This window comes from Capricornis sumatraensis, chromosome 3 (assembly GCF_032405125.1).
Source record: "Capricornis sumatraensis isolate serow.1 chromosome 3, serow.2, whole genome shotgun sequence".
Classification (NCBI taxonomy): domain Eukaryota; kingdom Metazoa; phylum Chordata; class Mammalia; order Artiodactyla; family Bovidae; genus Capricornis; species Capricornis sumatraensis.
The window spans coordinates 91,856,926-91,874,263 of record NC_091071.1 but is presented as its reverse complement, the minus strand read 5'-3'; the positions used below and the strand labels follow the sequence as shown (position 1 = coordinate 91,874,263).

General features: G+C 38.3%; 1 protein-coding gene across 1 annotated transcript in view; it reads left to right on the top strand.

Moving 5' to 3' along the window:
• EPC2 (enhancer of polycomb homolog 2) overlaps positions 1 to 17,338 on the top strand; it is a 129,532-nt gene that overhangs the window by 79,752 nt on the left and 32,442 nt on the right. The window contains exons 3-4 of the mRNA XM_068967755.1: positions 5,590 to 5,735; positions 14,411 to 14,617. Coding sequence (XP_068823856.1) covers positions 5,590 to 5,735; positions 14,411 to 14,617 — 353 coding nt within the window. The remainder of the gene's footprint in view (positions 1 to 5,589; positions 5,736 to 14,410; positions 14,618 to 17,338) is intronic.

The window sequence follows — 17,338 nt, the reverse complement described above, 5'->3', positions numbered from 1 at the left end:
TGTCCAGGGTACTCTTGAGTCTTCTCCAGCACCATAGTTTGAAAGCATCAAGTTTTTGGCACTCAGCTGTCTTTCTGGCCCAACTCTCCATGACTACTGGAGAAACCAATAACCAGCTTTGACTTGGGCTTCCCTAGTAGCTCAGACGGTGAAGCATCCACTTGCAATGCAGGAGACCAGGGTTCAATCTGTGGGTGGGGAAGATCCCCTGGAGAAGGATGTGGCAACCCACTCCAGTGTTCTTGCCTGGAGAATTCCACAGACAGAGGAGCCTGGTGGGCTACAGTCCATGGGGTTGCAAAGAGTAGGACACAACTGAACAACTAACACACACAGCTTTGACCATACGGGCCTTTGTCGGCAAAGTGCTGTCTCTGCTATTTCATACCCTGTCTAGTTTTGTCCTGGCTTTTCTTCCAAGGAGCAAGCATCTTATAATTTTGTGGCTGGCAGTCACTGTCCACAGTGATTTAGGAGCCCAAGAAAATAAAATCTGCCAGTCTTTGTACATTTTCCCCATTTATTTGCCATTAAATGATGGGACCAGATTTCATGATCTTAGTTTTTTTGAATGTTGAGTTTTAAGCCAGCTTTTTCACCCTCATGAAGAGGCTCTCTAGTTCCGCTTTGCTTTCTGCTTTTAGAGTGATATCATATGCATATCTGAGGTTGTTGATGTTTCTCCTGGCAATTTTGATTCCAGCTTGTGTTTCATCCAGCCTGGGCATTTCACATGATGTACTCTGCATAGACATTAAATAAGCAGAGTGACAGTATCCAGCCTTGATATACTCCTTTCTCCATTTTGAATCAGTTAGTTGTTCCATGTCCAGTTCTCACTTTTGCTTCTTGATCTACATACAGATTTCTCAGGAGGCAAGTAAGGTGGTCTGGTATTCCCATCTCGTTAGGAATTTTCCAGTTTGTTGTGATCCACACAGTCAAAGGCTTTAGCCTAGTCAATGAAGCAGAAGTAGATATTTTTCTGGAATTCCCTTGCTTTTTCGATGATCCAACAGATGTTGATCTCTGGTTTCTCTGCCTTTTCTAAATCCAGCTTGAGCATTTGGAAGTTCACGGTTCTCGTACTGTTGAAACCTGGCTTGGAGAATTTTGAGCATTACTTTACTAGCGTGTGAGATGAGTGCAATTGTGTGGTAGTGAGAGCATTCTTTGGCATTGCCTTTCTTTGGGATTGGAATGAAAACTGACCTTTTCAAGTCCTATGGCAACTGCTGAGTTTTCCAAATTTTCTGGCATATTGAGTGCCACACTTTCACAGCATCATTATTTAGGATTTGAAATAGCTCAGCTGGAATTTCATCACTTCCACTAGCTTTGCTTGTAGTGATGCTTCCTAAGGCCCACTTGACCTCACATTCCAGGATGTCTGGCTCTAGATGAGTTACCATACTCTCATGGTTATCCTGGTCATGAAGACCTTTTTTGTATAGTTCTTCCGTGTATTCTTGCCACCTCTTCTTAATCTCTTCTGCTTTTGTTTGGTCCTTGCCCTTTCTTTCCTTTATTGTGCCTGTCTTTGCATGAAATGTTCCCTTGGTATCTCTAATTTTCTTTGAGAGTCTAGTCTTTCCCATTCTGTTGTTTTCCTCTGTTTATTTGCATTGTTCACTTAAGAAGGCTTTCTTATCTCTACTTGCTGTTCTCTGGAATTTTGCATTCAGTTGGATATCTTTCCTTTTCTCCTTTGCCTTTCATGTCTCTTCTCTCAGCTATTTGTAAGCCTCCACTGACAACCATTTTACCTTCTTGCATTTCTGTTTCTTTGGGATGGTTTTGGTCACTGGTTTTGTAACTGCAGTGTTACAAACCTCCATCCATAGTTCTTCATTCACTCTGTCTACCAAATCTAATCCCTTGAATCTGTTCACCACCTGTACTGTGTGTCATAGAGGATTTGATTCAGGTCACATCTGAATGGTCTATTGGTTTTCTCTGCTTTCTTCAACTTAAGTCTCAATTTTATAGTAAGGAGCTGATCTCTGAGCCACAGTCAGCTCCAGGTCTTGTTTTTGCTGACTGTATAGAGCTGCTCCGTCTTGGCTGCAGATAGTATAATGAATCTGATGTCTATTTAGGTGCTAAGTCATTTCTGACTCTTTATGACCCCCATGGACTATAGCTCACCAGGTTCCTCTCTGTCCATGGGATTTTCCAAGCAAGAATACTGGAGTGGATTGCCAGTTCCTCCTCCAGGGAATATTCCCTACCCAGGGATCGAACTCGGGTCTCCTGCATTACAGCCGGGATTCTTTACCTGCTGAGTCTCATTCTGTATACTGCTTATGTTTCATTTTATCGTGTTCTTCATTCTGACTTGCATTAGAGTTAAATAAATAAATTAAAGGAATAGAAAGTTCAACTGGAGGTGGATGCCAGTTCAATTCAAGGGGGAGATTCCCAACAATTCAGACCTTTTGAAAAAGCTTTCATTTAAAAAAGAAGTTCTTTTTATTTTGGCTGTGCTGTGTCTTTGCTTCAGTGCACGGGGTCTTCATTGTAGTGTGAGCACTTTCTCTAGTTGCCGTGTGCAGGCTTCTTGTTGTGGAGCACAGGCTGCAGAGCTCTCGGGCTTCAGTAGTTCTGGTGCTGGGTTAGCTGCTCTGGGGCATGTGGGATCTTAGTTTCCTGACCAGGGATTGAACCCACATCCCCTGCATTGGAAGGTGGATTCTTAACTACTGGACCAACCACCAGGGAAGTCCCTAAAAAGCTCACTTTCTAATATGACTCCCTCACCATACAGAGCATTCATGTTTTGGGATTCCTGAGGTCAGGATTGAATGTAGGTTCAAGAAGTTGAGGATGGCTTCTGCCACTAAGAGATGTGACCTGAGAACTTCTCTGGGAATAAATTTTCATCTCTGAAATGAGGGAGATTTAACGAGATATTTCGTCTGATTCTCACATTGCATGGCTTTGAAAATTTGAGAGAAAAGATGGCATGGAGCCAGAAAGCACTTTAGTTTCTCAGTTCTGGATAAGGAGTGGGTCTGACCCTGTGTCGTGAATAATCAGGAAAATTTTTTAGTCGGTCAGTGCCAACATGTGTACAGTTTACCCCAGGTGTTGGTAAACTTTCTGTACAGGGACAGATAATACACATTTCTGGCTTTTCAGGCCATCTGATTTGTCACACATTCCAAATTCTGCTGTTGTTTCTTTCTGGATGCACCATGTGGCAGGATCATGGTTTGCCAACTAGGGATTGAACCTGTGCCCCTTGTATTGGAAGCACAGAGGCAAAATTTAGTGGACCACCAGGGAAATCTTTAAATTCTAATCTTGTAGTGGGAAAGCAGTCACAGATGATTCAGATTTGGCTTCCAGTTACTTTGATGACTCCTGGTTTAATTCTGCTGCTACTGCTGCTAAGTCACTTCAGTCGTGTCCAACTCTGTGCGACCCCAGACATGGCAGCCCACCAGGCTCCCCCGTCCCTGGGATTCTCCAGGCAAGAGGTTTAATTCTAAATACCTATTTTTCTAACCATCTCAAGTTAGGTAGAGATATCAGGGGAAAAACACACTATTAAGGCAATTTTATTAATTCCATGTACATAATATAACTAGTCCTTCATATCTAAAGATAACAGTCCAACCAGCTGTCATAATTTCATGTTCTACATACCCTAAGTTAATGGAGTAGATTTATAAAAGATACAAAAATATTTCACTGGCTTGGGAAAATGTGGTTCTGAGACTTCATTATAAGGAGGGATATAGGATGTGCTAGAGATTTTTCAAACCTACCAAGGCTGTTTCAAAATTTATACTGTTAATAAAGTTCTTGCCTAGTCAACACTTTATCTTCATTAAGAGCCTGAATTAGAGCAGATTTCTGTATTGACAGACCATCACTAGAGTAGTGTCATATCTTTTGTGGTTTGAGGAGGGTGTTTGATATGACCAGTGAATTCTCTTTCGCAGAATTCTGTTAGCCTGTTACTGCAGGTATCTCTTGACTTCCTACTTTTGCATTCCAATCCTTTGTGATGAAAAGGATGTCTTTGGTGTTAGTTCTAGAAATGTTCTGTTTTAGTTTCTTTGGCATTAGAGCATAGACTTGGATTCCTGTGATGTTGAATGGTTCGCCGAAATTGAATGAGATCATTCTGTCATTTCTGAGATTGCACCATTTCAGACTCTTTTGTTGACTGTGAGGGCTACTCTGTTTCTTCTAAGGGATTCTTGCCCACAGTAGTAGATATAATAGTCATCGGAATTAAACTCACCCATTCCGGCCCACTTTAGTTCACTGATTGCTAAAACGTCGGTGTTTACTCTTTCCCTCTCCTGCTTGACCACATCCAATTTACCTTGATTCATTGACCTAACATTCCAGGTTCCTATGCAGTATTGTTGCTTACAGCATCAGACTTTACTTTTACCACTAGACACATCCACAGCTGGGCGTTGTTTTTGCTTTGGCCCAGCTTCTTCATTCTTTACGGAGCTGTTTTTTCCCTCTTCCCTGTTAGCATATTGGACACCTACAGATCTGCGCTCTCGTCTTCCAGTGTCATATCTTTTTGCCTTATCATACTGTTCATGGGGTCCATTCAAAATTATGGGGGTCCATTCTAAATATTACTGAGTACCTCATCCTGATTTTTGTCAGTTCATAAAAAGAAGCAGTTGACTTCAGGGGCCCAGAAATGAATTTCTGGCCAAATTTAGAACTCAGCTTCTCAGAGCTAGACAATCCTTAAAGATGATTTCATTTGAAATAGCAAATTTCTTACACACATCACTAAGAATATTTCAAGCAATAACTCTTAATAACCTGCCATATTGGTTGTTCTCTTTGTTAATGATGATAAAGCCTAACAGCCAAGAGAAGAAACTGTACCCCCGAAAGTGAAATTTTGAAACTTTTAATTTCCTAGCATTTTTCCTTATCTTTCATGCTCCTCTACCTTCTTCTGTTTCCCCCTCATCCCACCCTCTGCCTCTGGTAACCACAAATCTGATCTCTTTCTATGAATTTGAGGTTTTTTTAGGTTCCATATAAAAGTGAAATTATACATTATTTGTCTTTCTTTGACTTATTTCATTTAGCATAGTGCCTCAGATCCATCTATAATGTTGCACGTGTTAAAATTCTTTTTAAGAAAATTAGTCTGTCAGGCGAGGGCCTCTTTTTTTTTTTTAAGTCTGTTTTATTTCCAATGGTTTGAAATGCCATTCTCATCATATATTTTGTACTTGAGTTTATTTCTGGATTGTTAATTTTGTTTCATAATTTCTGATTATGCTGCCAAACTACCATGAGAATAAGTATTATCATTTTTTATATATTTGTTATAGTTTATGTTTTAATATATATTTGTGACCCTTTGTTTTTAAAATAAAAAATTCTAGTTGCTATTTTAGTGTTCCGTTAAACTTCAGAATATATATGAATTAAAATTTATTTTCAGCTAAATCTCTAAAACCAATTTTTTGATGTCTGCCCATGAACTCTGGTCAGTGCTTTATATGCTTTGGGAGTATTCTGTGATCAAATATAAACACTATATAACTCCATGATTTCTCCTGAGCTTGAATATGCTTTTTTTTTTTCTAGCCTTTAATCTAGACAATGAACAACCAGATTATGATATGGACTCAGAAGATGAGACCTTATTAAATAGACTTAACAGAAAGATGGAAATTAAGCCTTTGCAATTTGAAATTATGATTGACAGACTTGAAAAAGCCAGTTCGAATCAGGTACTGTACCTTGTAAAAATGTCTCTTATCTTAACATTTCATCTAACTAGCAGTTTTATTTTGTATTTTATTTAGACCTAAGTATATTACATTTTACTGTCTCTTGAATTTCTTTTCCTAAGAGCCTTGAATTTCTATTTACAATATTCCTTTACAGTTCAAGAAATACTTAAGCATACTGTCTTTGAATAAGAGTATGAAAAGTGCAGTTCTGACTTATTTCTTGTTTGGATATAAAAATAATACTAGTTACATTGTTACAATATCTTCTTGATCCTTTTCATAGAACTGTCTTTTTGACGCTTCAGTAACTAAATTTGCTTGGTTGAGTTGCATTGGTAGTCATCTCACATCAATAAAGTTGCTCAGATTTGTATTAAGAACCTTGTACCATTTAAGATTATTTTAGTTTTGCTTATTTATATAACATATAAAATTTTAAGTGAAGGAAGAATTATTTACAAAGAAGGAATTTTCTTTAGTGGAACATTCTATACATGATACAGGGACTGTAAAAACAGAACAGAGAATTGCTAAAGTGGAAAACTCTAAGGTTTGTTTAAAGCATTTCTACATGTGCATAGAAAATAAGAATGTGCAACAAAATGCCAGCAGTGGTTATATTTAGGTGCTGGAATTATTGGTGATTTTCAAGTTCTTTTTTTGTGTTTTCCAAATTTATTATAATGAGCGTGTATTGATATTTCAGTTAAATTTAAAAGATAAAAGTAATAGTTGGTGTGCCTGTGTGATATATTAATATGCTAACTTTTATTAATGTAGTAAGAAGTTACTGATATAAATAAGCTTTTTACACTAGACTGTTAAAACTTTTCACTTGTTTAACTATACAAATTCATTATTTTCTCCCAACTTCCACGGTAGTCCTTTAAATCCCTGAGTTATTACCAGCTCTTCAGAACATTTCCCACACTTATCCATTGTAGAATGACTTCGCTGCATATTTAGCCTATCAGTCTCCCCACAACTCATTTTGATGGAAAGTAATGTGAAGTATACTAACAAAAAAAATGCATTAAAACTGAATTTTGTAAAATTCAACTTGATTGTATAAAAATTAAAAAACAAAAAAGATGGATTATTTTGACTAAATTATCTTATTAATAGGTTTTATACAATAAACTGTGGAAAATTCTGAAAGAGATGGGAATACCAGACCACTTGGTCTGCCTATATGCAGGTCAGGAAGCAACAGTTGGAACTGGACATGGAACAACAGACTGGTTCCAAATAGGAAAAGGAGTACGTCAAGGCTGTATATTGTCACCCTGCTTATTTAACTTCTATGCAGAGTACATCATGAGAAACGCTGGGCTGAAAGAAGCACAAGCTGGAATCAAGATTGCCAGGAGAAATACCGATAACCTCAGATATGCAGATGATACCACCCTTATGGCAGAAAGTGAAGAGAAACTAAAAAGCCTCTTGATGAGAGTGAAAGAGGAGAGTGAAAAAGTTGGCTTAAAGCTCAACATTCAGAAAACGAAGATCATGGCGTCCGGTCCCATCACTTCATGGGAAATAGATGGGGAAACAGTGGAAACAGTGTCAGACTTTATTTTTTTGGGCTCCAAAATCACTGTAGATGGTGAATGCAGCCATGAAATTAAAAGACACTTACGCCTTGGAAGGAAAGTTATGACCAACCTAGATAGCATATTGAGAAGCAGAGACATTACTTTGCCAACAAAGGTCCGTCTAGTCAAGGTTATGGTTTTTCCAGTAGTCATGTATGGATGTGGGAGTTGGGCTGTGAAGAAGGCTGATGCTGAAGAATTGATGCTTTTGAACTGTGGTGTTGGAAAAGACTCTTGAGAGTCCCTTGGCCTGCAAGGAGATCCAACCAGTCCATTCTGAAGGAGATCAGCCCTGGGATTTCTTTGGAAGGAATGATGCTGAAGCTGAAACTCCAGTACTTTGGCCACCACATGTGAAGAGTTGACTCATTGGAAAAGACGCTGATGCTGGGAGGGATTGGGAGCAGGAGGAGAAGGGGACAACAGGATGAGATGGCTGGATGGCATCACTGACTCGATGGACGTGAGTCTGAGTGAACTCCGGGAATTGGTGATGGACAGGGAGGCCTGGCGTGCTGTGATTCATGGGGTTGCAAAGAGTTGGACACGACTGAGCGACTGAACTGAACTGATAGTAAAAGATCTCCTCTATGAAAAATAATTCCACTTGTATTTTTGAAATGTTGTCTTTTCTTATTGGAAATTTATTTTAATCACCAAGGTGAATCTTATTATAATTAGTGCTCACAGTTTTTCTAGGATTTTGATCACTGGCATCAGATATAGTTTCAGTTTTTCTTCTTTATATGCAAATTTTCCTAGCAATCCTAGGCTTGATCAGACTTGTGTTATTTCTACTGTTTTCCATGACTGCTCAGAAATTCTCATGGTAGCTGAAATTACGTCATCAGAAGCTTGCAGCTGTTTTTTCTGTAGTTTGCTTTCTTTCATTGAGTTAGTAATATTTATTTAATGTTCAAGTGAATAAGACAACTGACAGAAACTTTTCCTTTATGAACTTACCATCTACGTGAGTACAGGATAAATGAAAAACATGTCAACAATGCAATTAACTATCCACTATAATCAGCACCACCAACTCAATGGACATGAGTTTGAACAAACTCCAGAAGATGGTAAAGAACAAGGAAGCCTGGCGTGCTGCAGTTCATGGGGTTGCAAAGAGTCGGACATGCCTGAGCGACTGACCAACAACTATAATCAGCATCATCCTATTTCATTTCTCTTTGCTCACATGCAAACTTCCAGGCCATAAAACAATTGGCTAGGTTCTCAGAGCATGATAACATCTACTTTCTGCAGAGGAGATGATGGTGAAGGTTTTGGCACAGGAATAAAAAGGTGGTCTTATTAATAGAACCAGAGATTAAATAGAACCAAGCAAAGGCAGACCTTATTCCAAGTGTCTGATCTGGGAATTCATGGGTTTCTTTATTTTCTAATTTTGCGAGCCAGTATAATACCAAATTCCAGGGCAAGGAATCAAGTTTATGGTTAAACTGGTATTTATGAGATTGGTAGAGAAAGACATAAAAGATGGATTGAGGCAAAAGCTTCTGCTGCCACTATTCTGTGGGTACTGTTGCAATGAAGTTATTATTGAAAATTCCCATTGCCAGAGTCCGTGGTTATTTTCAGCCCCCATCCTTTGTCTTATTTGAGCTCTCATTTCTTAAAACTGTCATCACCTTTAGTCTTTCAAATATAATTCATTCCCTTTTGGTTTCCATAATGATTTTTTATGACCATTTCTGCTAACTTTATTTACTGGCTCCCTTTTCATTCAACTGCTGTGAACATTAAGGTTTCTTAAAATTTTGTTCTTGGTATTCATATCCTGATTATTTGGGGGTTCAGTTCAGTTCAGTCGCTCAGTCGTGTCCAACTCTTTGCGACCCCATGAATTGTAGCACGCCAGGCCTCCCTGTCCATCACCATCTCCCAGAGTTCACCAAAACTCATGTCCATCAAGTCAGTGATGCCATCCAGCCATCTCATCCTCTGTCGTCCCCTTCTCCTCCTGCCCCCAATTCCTCCCAGCATCAGAGTCTTTTCCAGTGAGTCAACTCTTCGCATGAGGTGGCCAAAGTACTGGAGTTCCAGCTTCAGCATCATTTGGGGATTAATCACCTCATTGAGGATTTTTGTGTGTATTATAAAATACGTATCCCTTTAGCCTTGACCTCTTTCTTAAGCCCCAAGATATTTTTTTTTCTCTTCTTGTGCTGCTTTTTGGATTCTCTGTCTAGACCCACAGACTCTCAAGTTTAATCTTTCTAAAACTTAATCTCTTAACTTCAGATGATCTTATACTGTATTCATTCTCTCTTCAGTGACTGCCAAAACTTAGGATCTTGTGGGTTTTTAAAATCCCTTATCTTTAGTCCCTAAATTTCTAACTCTTCCTTGTGCACCTATATGTTCCTTGAATACTCAGTCTTCAATGATCTCTTTTCTCATTTCTTCAGTCTTTTTCTTTTTGCCCAAAAATGTGCCAAGGGGCCCTATTTCCAAAAGACCCCTTTCACTTGAGCCTGTCTTTCTCAGTAAACTACCACCTTCTGTTTTTTGGCTTTTTTTTTTTAAGTCACAGTTACATTTTCAAATTACACTCATTCCACATGCTATCAAGGTAATGCTCATAATCCTTCAAACTAGGCTTCAACAGTATGTGAACTGAGAATTTCTAGATGTACAGATTTAGAAAAGGCAGAGGAACCAGAGGTAGGTCACCAACATCCGCTGGATCATAGAAAAACCAAGGGAATTCCAGAAAAATATATACTTCTCCTTCATTGACTAGACTAAAGCCTTTGACTGTTTGGATCACAACAAAATGTGGAAAATTCTTAAAGAGATGGAAATACCAGATCACCTTACCTGTGGTCTTCAGAAACCTGTATGCAGGTCAAGAAGCAACAGTGAGAACTGGACATGGAACAACAGACTGGTTCAAAATTTGGAAGGGAGTGCATCAAGGCTATATATCGTCATCTTGCTTATTTAACTTCTATGCAGAGTACATCATGTGGAATGCCAGGCTGGATGAAGCACAATCTAGAGTCAAGACTGCTGGAAGAAGTACCAACCTCAGCTATGCAAATGATACCACTCTAATGGCAGAAAGCGAAGAGAGACTAAAGAGCCTATTTGATAAGGGTGAAAGAAGAGAGTGAAAAAGCTGGCTTCAAACTCAACATTCAAGAAACTAAGATCATGGCATCCCATCCCATCATTTCATGGCAAATAGATGGGAAAGCAATAAAACAGTGACAGACTTTGTTTTCTTGGGCTCCAAAATCACTGCAGATGGTGACTGCAGCCATGAAATTAAAAGACGCTTGCTCCTTGAAAGAAAAGCTATGAACAACCTAGACAGCATATTAAAAAGCAGAGACATCACTTTGCTGACAAAGGTCCATATAGTCAAAGGTATGATTTTTCCAGTAGTCATGTACAGATGTGAGAGTTGGACCACAAAGAAGGCTGAGTGCTAAAGAACTGATGCTTTCAAACTGTGTTGTTGAAAAGGATTCTTGAGAGTCCCTTGGACAGCAAGGAGATTAAACCAGTCAGTCCTAAAGGAAATCAACCCTGAATATTCATTGGAAGGACTGATGCTGAAGCTGACATTCCAATACTTTGCCCACCTGATGTGAAGAGCTGACTCACTGGAAAAGACCCTGATTCCTGGGAAAAATTTAAGGCAGGAGGAGAAGCAAATGACCGAGGATGAAATGGTTGGATGGCATCACTGACTCAATGGACATGAATTTGAGCAAACTCAGGGTTGAGAGTGAAAGCGAAGGAAGCCTGGCACGCACTAGTACTCAGTTCCAAAGTTCTTACATTGTTCTCTCATTAATTTATGTCTCTTACCTTAATTCCCATATTGTCAGTTTCTTTAGGTACTGGATTTATCTTAAAGTTTATTTTGTTATCTTATCCACAACCTATAGCACAAATGATGGGCTGAGAGTTGTTATTGGACTGTTGGGTAGTTGTTATAGTAATGTTGGACTTACTGCTTAACTGGCTATTTTATATGTAAAAGCATTAATTTTTATATGTTTTATTCATTTGTATATTAAATATTAAATTTATGCATTTATTGAAATTTCTAAACCATGAGTTTTGTATATGTGTGCATGCTCAGTCATGTCTGACTGTTTGCGACCCCATGGACTGTAGCCTGCCAGGTTCCTCTGTCCTGGAATTTTCCGGGCAAGAATAATGGATTGGGTTGCCGTTTCCTCCTCCAGGGGATCTTCCCTACCCAGGGATCAAACCCGTGTCCCCTGAGTCTCCTTTATTGTAGGCGCACTCTTTACCATTGAGCTACCAGGGAAGCCTGAGTTTTGTATATAAGCAAAGTAAATGATCTTCGTTCTCATGGAGCTAGTTGCAGTCTGTTGTTTTTCAGTCACTCAGTTATGTTCGGCTCTTTGCCACCTCATGGACTGCAGCACGCCAGGCTTCCCTGTCCTTCACTCTCTCCCTGACTTTGCTCACTTATGTCCATTGAGTTGACGATGCCATCCAACCATCTCATCCTCTGTCGCCCCCTTCTCCTCCTGCCCTCAATCTTTCCCAGCATCAGGGTCTTTTCCAATGAGTCGGCTCGTCGCATCAGGTGGCCAAAGTATTGGAGCTTCAGCTTCAGCATCAGTCCTTCCTTGAGTATTCAGTCTAGAAGAAGAATAATTTTTGTCTCCCATCCCTTACCCTCAAAATAAGTAAGTCAAGTAAGTCAGAGCTGTCTTAGAAATCATAAATTTATCACAGATCCATTTGCCAATTAAATAGTAGTTTCCACTGCTTTCTAGTGGATGAAGTGCTAAATGGCAGAACTTTTTTTCTTAGGATATCAAAGTAGTGGGATTCTGTTTTTGTGGATTCTCAATCATGTGGTTTAATTTGTGGCTGTTTTATCTGTAAATAGATCTTGCCAGTCAAATTTAATGTTGTCACCATGATAGTAGAGAGGCACTGATACTAGTTGCCCTAAAATAACTAAAGCTAATTTTTACAGAATGAGTAAAACCAAAATTATCCAATAAAATAAAAGTTGGTCATCAGTTCAGTTCAGTTCATTCGCTCAGTCGATATAACAATATAAAAACAGCAGTTGACTGAGAAAATACAGTTAACCCAGAAAGGTAATGTCAGGATGTTTAAACTGTATATTGGGTTCTTATTACCTCAGCTGTAAAGAGGGTACTTAACCACCAGGCAGGACATTTCCAGCAGGAGCAAGAAGCACTAAGAGAAGAAAATCTGAGGCATTGTTTTAATCTCCTAACATCTCTTGCAGAAAGATAGGAAGCAGTGTTATTTTGATAACACTGTATAGGAAATTCACCATGACTCTGCGAGTTGATGGAAAGAGATTATCTTCCTCCCCACTCCAGGATTAGATTAAGTTCTTGATTTAATCAGTGAAGGTTATAAAGTTTTATCAGAAGCAGGATGACCACACAGTGTAAGCACATGCAACGTGTCACAGCACTGTTTCCCTTGGTCCCCAGAGCTACCAGTTACACTGTGAAGCTCTAAGCATGTGGTGGGATTTTGTTAGATCCAGAAAGCTCCGTTCTTATTCTTCCACCATCCTTATAGACTTTGAAAGTATGCATCATCATTCCACAGAACTTAAGTTAACAGTGGGAGAGTGTCCACTTCAGGCTGATGTTGGGAAAATAGTAGTTCTTTTGGTTCGGTCTCGTGTTTCTGGCTCTGGCTGTCCTCTTTAGAGACCATGTTACTCAGTCTCTCAGATGCACTTGAGCTGACTCTACTGAGACTTCGAATAAGCCAAACAGTGGCCATTTATAATTGGATTGCACTAAAAGTAACTGTCACATGGACTGGAATACTTGAGCTGATATTGTGAATGTAGTCTCTTCCCGTAGTCACACCATCTTGGCAGCCAAATTGTAAGAAGCAGCCAACTAATTAATTAGCTCTAGTAGTCACCATCATAGGACTAAAAGTCCAAATGATCATTACATTTATTCCATCAAGTAATAAATATGAGAAATCAGATCATATTAAAAATGTTTTGTCAGTCATACTTTCTTCAAATGAATTAATACAACCACCAAATTGATTAGTATGCTGATCTTAAAATTTCAGTGATACTTCCCCCACATTTACAAGTTTTAGGAGATATTTCAGTTTGTTTGAAAATGAATCTTCATCTCTAAAGTAATAAAAGTAAAAAGATTGGGATAGTACCACTTCAGTAAGCATTCACAGCCCTAAAACTCCATAATCTTTTTCTAAGCTTCACTATAAATGGATCTTTGTAACCCCTAATCCATCTTGTTAGCCTCTCTGATCTTGGCAAAGAGCAGGGAAACAGATGTGACCAAGCAAATTTTTACAAACTTTACTTTTGAGATAATGTCAACATATGTTGGCTGCATTGATAAAGGAGAGAGAGATCCCTGAGATGTCACTGTCCCAGACTTGACATTGTCATCAGCAAGATGAGTGCTGAGAATAAGGATTTTCTAGTATTTCATCAGCTTTGTAGAGAAATTGTTTTGTTTGTGACTGGTACAAAAAATTCAAGATTGTATAGTGTTGAAAATTCTGGAAACATGCTAAGTTTGTCCTTTTCAATTTCAGAGGAGTCATGTGTGTTAGCAACATATTAGAAAGTATTCATCATTTATTTTGGACGGAGGTAAAAAGAAACCACCTGTAAATTCTATTTTCTGTTGAAAAATAGAAACGCTTAATGATGCTAGTAGACGAAGACTAGTAGATCCTCCAGTGTGTGGAATCACAGAGTATCAGAATTTTGAAGGACTCTGGATATCTCTAGTTCAAGACTTACCTAAGTCATAAAACTGTTGTAGACTTCTCATTAATTCAGGCTTCTTAAATATTTTAAGTGGTGGAACTCACTACCTCTTAGGGTAAATTTCTAATTTTGGTAAATCTTACTAATAAATTCTTTGTTAGATTGAATTGAATTGTGCTTTTTGCCATCGTGATACCTGATCATAACTGTTAGACTGATCACATTTTTTTCCTGTAGACAAAGTTTAATCTTTAAATCTTTTCCCCAAGGATTGTAGTTGATGACAGTTTTTATTTTTTATTTAGCTTGTAACACTTCAAGAAGCAAAACTGCTGCTAAACGAAGATGATTACCTTATTAAAGCTGTATATGACTACTGGGTGAGAAAACGTAAAAACTGCAGGGGACCATCCCTCATTCCTCAGATAAAACAAGAGAAAAGAGATGGCTCTACCAACAATGACCCTTATGTTGCCTTTCGGAGGAGAACAGAAAAAATGCAAACTCGAAAGGTAATATGCAAATTAGGTTTAGCTGAATGTACCTAGATAGTATTTAAGACAAATATTTTTTTTTTCTGCCAATAGCTTGAGTAATTTGGACATAAAGTGAAGCTAATGACATTGTTGAACTTTATATTAGAAAGCCTGCTCTTCAGTAGCCTCTATCCCCCAGTTGTTTGCAATGTTTGTTTAATGTTTATTTAATACCTATGAGCTTTATAAATCTATTGATTATATCATTTTAGGCTTGCAGTTGAAGTGATATGAGGAAATTCGTGTTATGAGGAAACAGGAGTTTTGAGTTCTTCAGTAAGCTGTGCATTCTATACATATCTTCTATTTGGAAGCTTAAGAGTTCCTTTGAAACCATATTCTAAATCATGAATGTAAAAAAGGACTTTACTCCCTCTAACTACTGTGGGGTCATAGGAAGTTGGTTAAGGTTCATTTTCAAGCCTGTTCTGCTAACAGTCATACGTAAGATAGTAAGACAATGAAATCTTTTTCTCCTTTTCTGAACTGTCAGTTGTGTCAGATTTCAAATTGACAAACTTGTCCTCACCTGGCTTTCAGAAGCAAGATTAGCCAGAATTCTAAGAGAAACTGGGTCTCATGCTGTGAAATGATACGGTAAAGAAGACGACATTATTTTAGAGGGAGTAGTCACTGTCTTCCACTTCTCATAATTAATAATAAACACCAGACACAGTAACACATTCTTTAACGTTGTAGAATATTAGGAACATACAAATGTAAAAAACGGAAGGAATTGTAATTGGAGGTCCAGCGTTTTCTCTGCATTCCTGTTTCTCCTAACATGGAGTGCTTGTCCATATCAGCTGTTATTGTAACAGCTGTGAAGCATAACAGCTGCCAGGGATAGTACATTTTAGGGGAAACTCTTTTGGTTAACAACTAGTTTTTATAACTATTTCTTGGATTTCCCAAATGTAGATGACATTCCCTAACCCAGACTGAGTTTTCAATTTGGTGTTTGATTTCTGGCTATGGAGATATTAGATATTTCATGAAGATTAATGCCTTGTTTAGAAAAGACTATATGAGATAAGTTTGTAAATACAGTAAAGTTTTATAAATTTGGATATGAATTATTATCCAAATTATTGAAAAATCTGAATTTCCAATTTTTAAGAGAAATATAATTGGTTCAGATGTGTTGCAAAACAGAGCAATATATTTTGAAGGGAAAGTACTGTTGAGTTTCTTTTAATGGATAAGCATGAAATACTTAAAATAGCAGTATTATTGGCATAAAAAACAATTTTCCTAATATTTAATGTGTTTTACTCTTAAATAAGTTAAATCACTATTTTCTAACCAGCATGTTTTGCGAATTGCTAGAAACACGTTCCTGTGTTTAGGCATTTCTCCATTGTATAACTAGGCCAGCATTTTCCTGACGCTGTGATTCCTACCCTTCCTCTTATCTGTTATTTTCTTATTCATCTCTAGCATGGTACATTTTCTTTTTCAATGGTCTTTTTATTTCTCCATCTTTAGTTGTGGGACCAAAGACTATTCCCCTTCACATATACTATTGTTTCTTGGAAATGTGAGTTTTAAAATGAGAAAATTGGGAAAGCAATCGAGAATGAGTACCCTAGGTGTTCAAGAGGTGGTCGGGCACTGGGATGTGCAAAACATGAATACTAGTTCACAGAGGTTCTCTGCTTCCTTTCCTATTCCCACAAACTTAAAAGCATTCCAGAGGGGTAGTTATATAAGTAGCTGATGCAAAGGCTAGAGTAAAGAACTTCTGAAATATTTGCTTAGAAGTCTAGAACTTAATTTTAATCATTAAACTAATGTTTAGTTTGTGAGTGCTTAAGTGCTTTAGGACATTCTTAAGTGAGATGGTGTTAAGGTGCCAGCGTGTCTGAATGCACTGACTGGGAAGGCTTGAATCAGCATATACATTTATGTGTTTAACCCACAGGTAAAACTGTTAACATGTGTGCCTTCGTTCTCTCCTCCTGTGTGGCCCAGGTGAAGCAAGATAGGCAGGAGAGCAAACTTCCAGGGTGGTGGTTCTCAGTCTGGCTGCACATAACAATCACTTGTGAATTAGCCTTGGTTTACAAAGATCTATAGTTAACTATAAATTATAGCAGTTTGAGAACCGCTTCCCTAGAGATTTGGCAGTTGATCAAAACTGTAATGTTTAACTGGAATAGGAAGACAGGAATTTGCTCTAAGCAGAGTTGGTTGTGGATAAGGGTAAAGGGAATGAGTAAATTTGAATATAGGGAGTAGACAATCTTAAAAGCACAGGAAAGATGTCACTATGAACTTACAGATTTTAATATTGCTGCAGCTAGAAATAGATATAAATCTGTGCTTGTTTATGTACATAAATGTATTATAGGCTTATTTCCTAGCTCTGTTCACTTAGAGCGTATAAAAGCAATTAGTGTTAGTCGCTCAGTCATACACGACTGAGCAACCCCATGGACTGTAGCCCACGAGGCTCCTCTGTCCATGGGATTTTCCAGGCAAGGATACTGGAGTGGTTTGCCATTTCCTTCTCCATCAACCTAGTACCTTACATAAAGCTAAAATCATGACTGCCTGAGTTGGTCAGGTTATAAACCCCAGTCCCTCCTCCCCCGCTGCTGCCCCACCACCAGTTAGCCTTCTTGTGAAGACACTATAGAAATGGTCTTCAAGCCAAGAGACAGGAATGTAAGTGTTCTAAAACAGTGAGGAAAC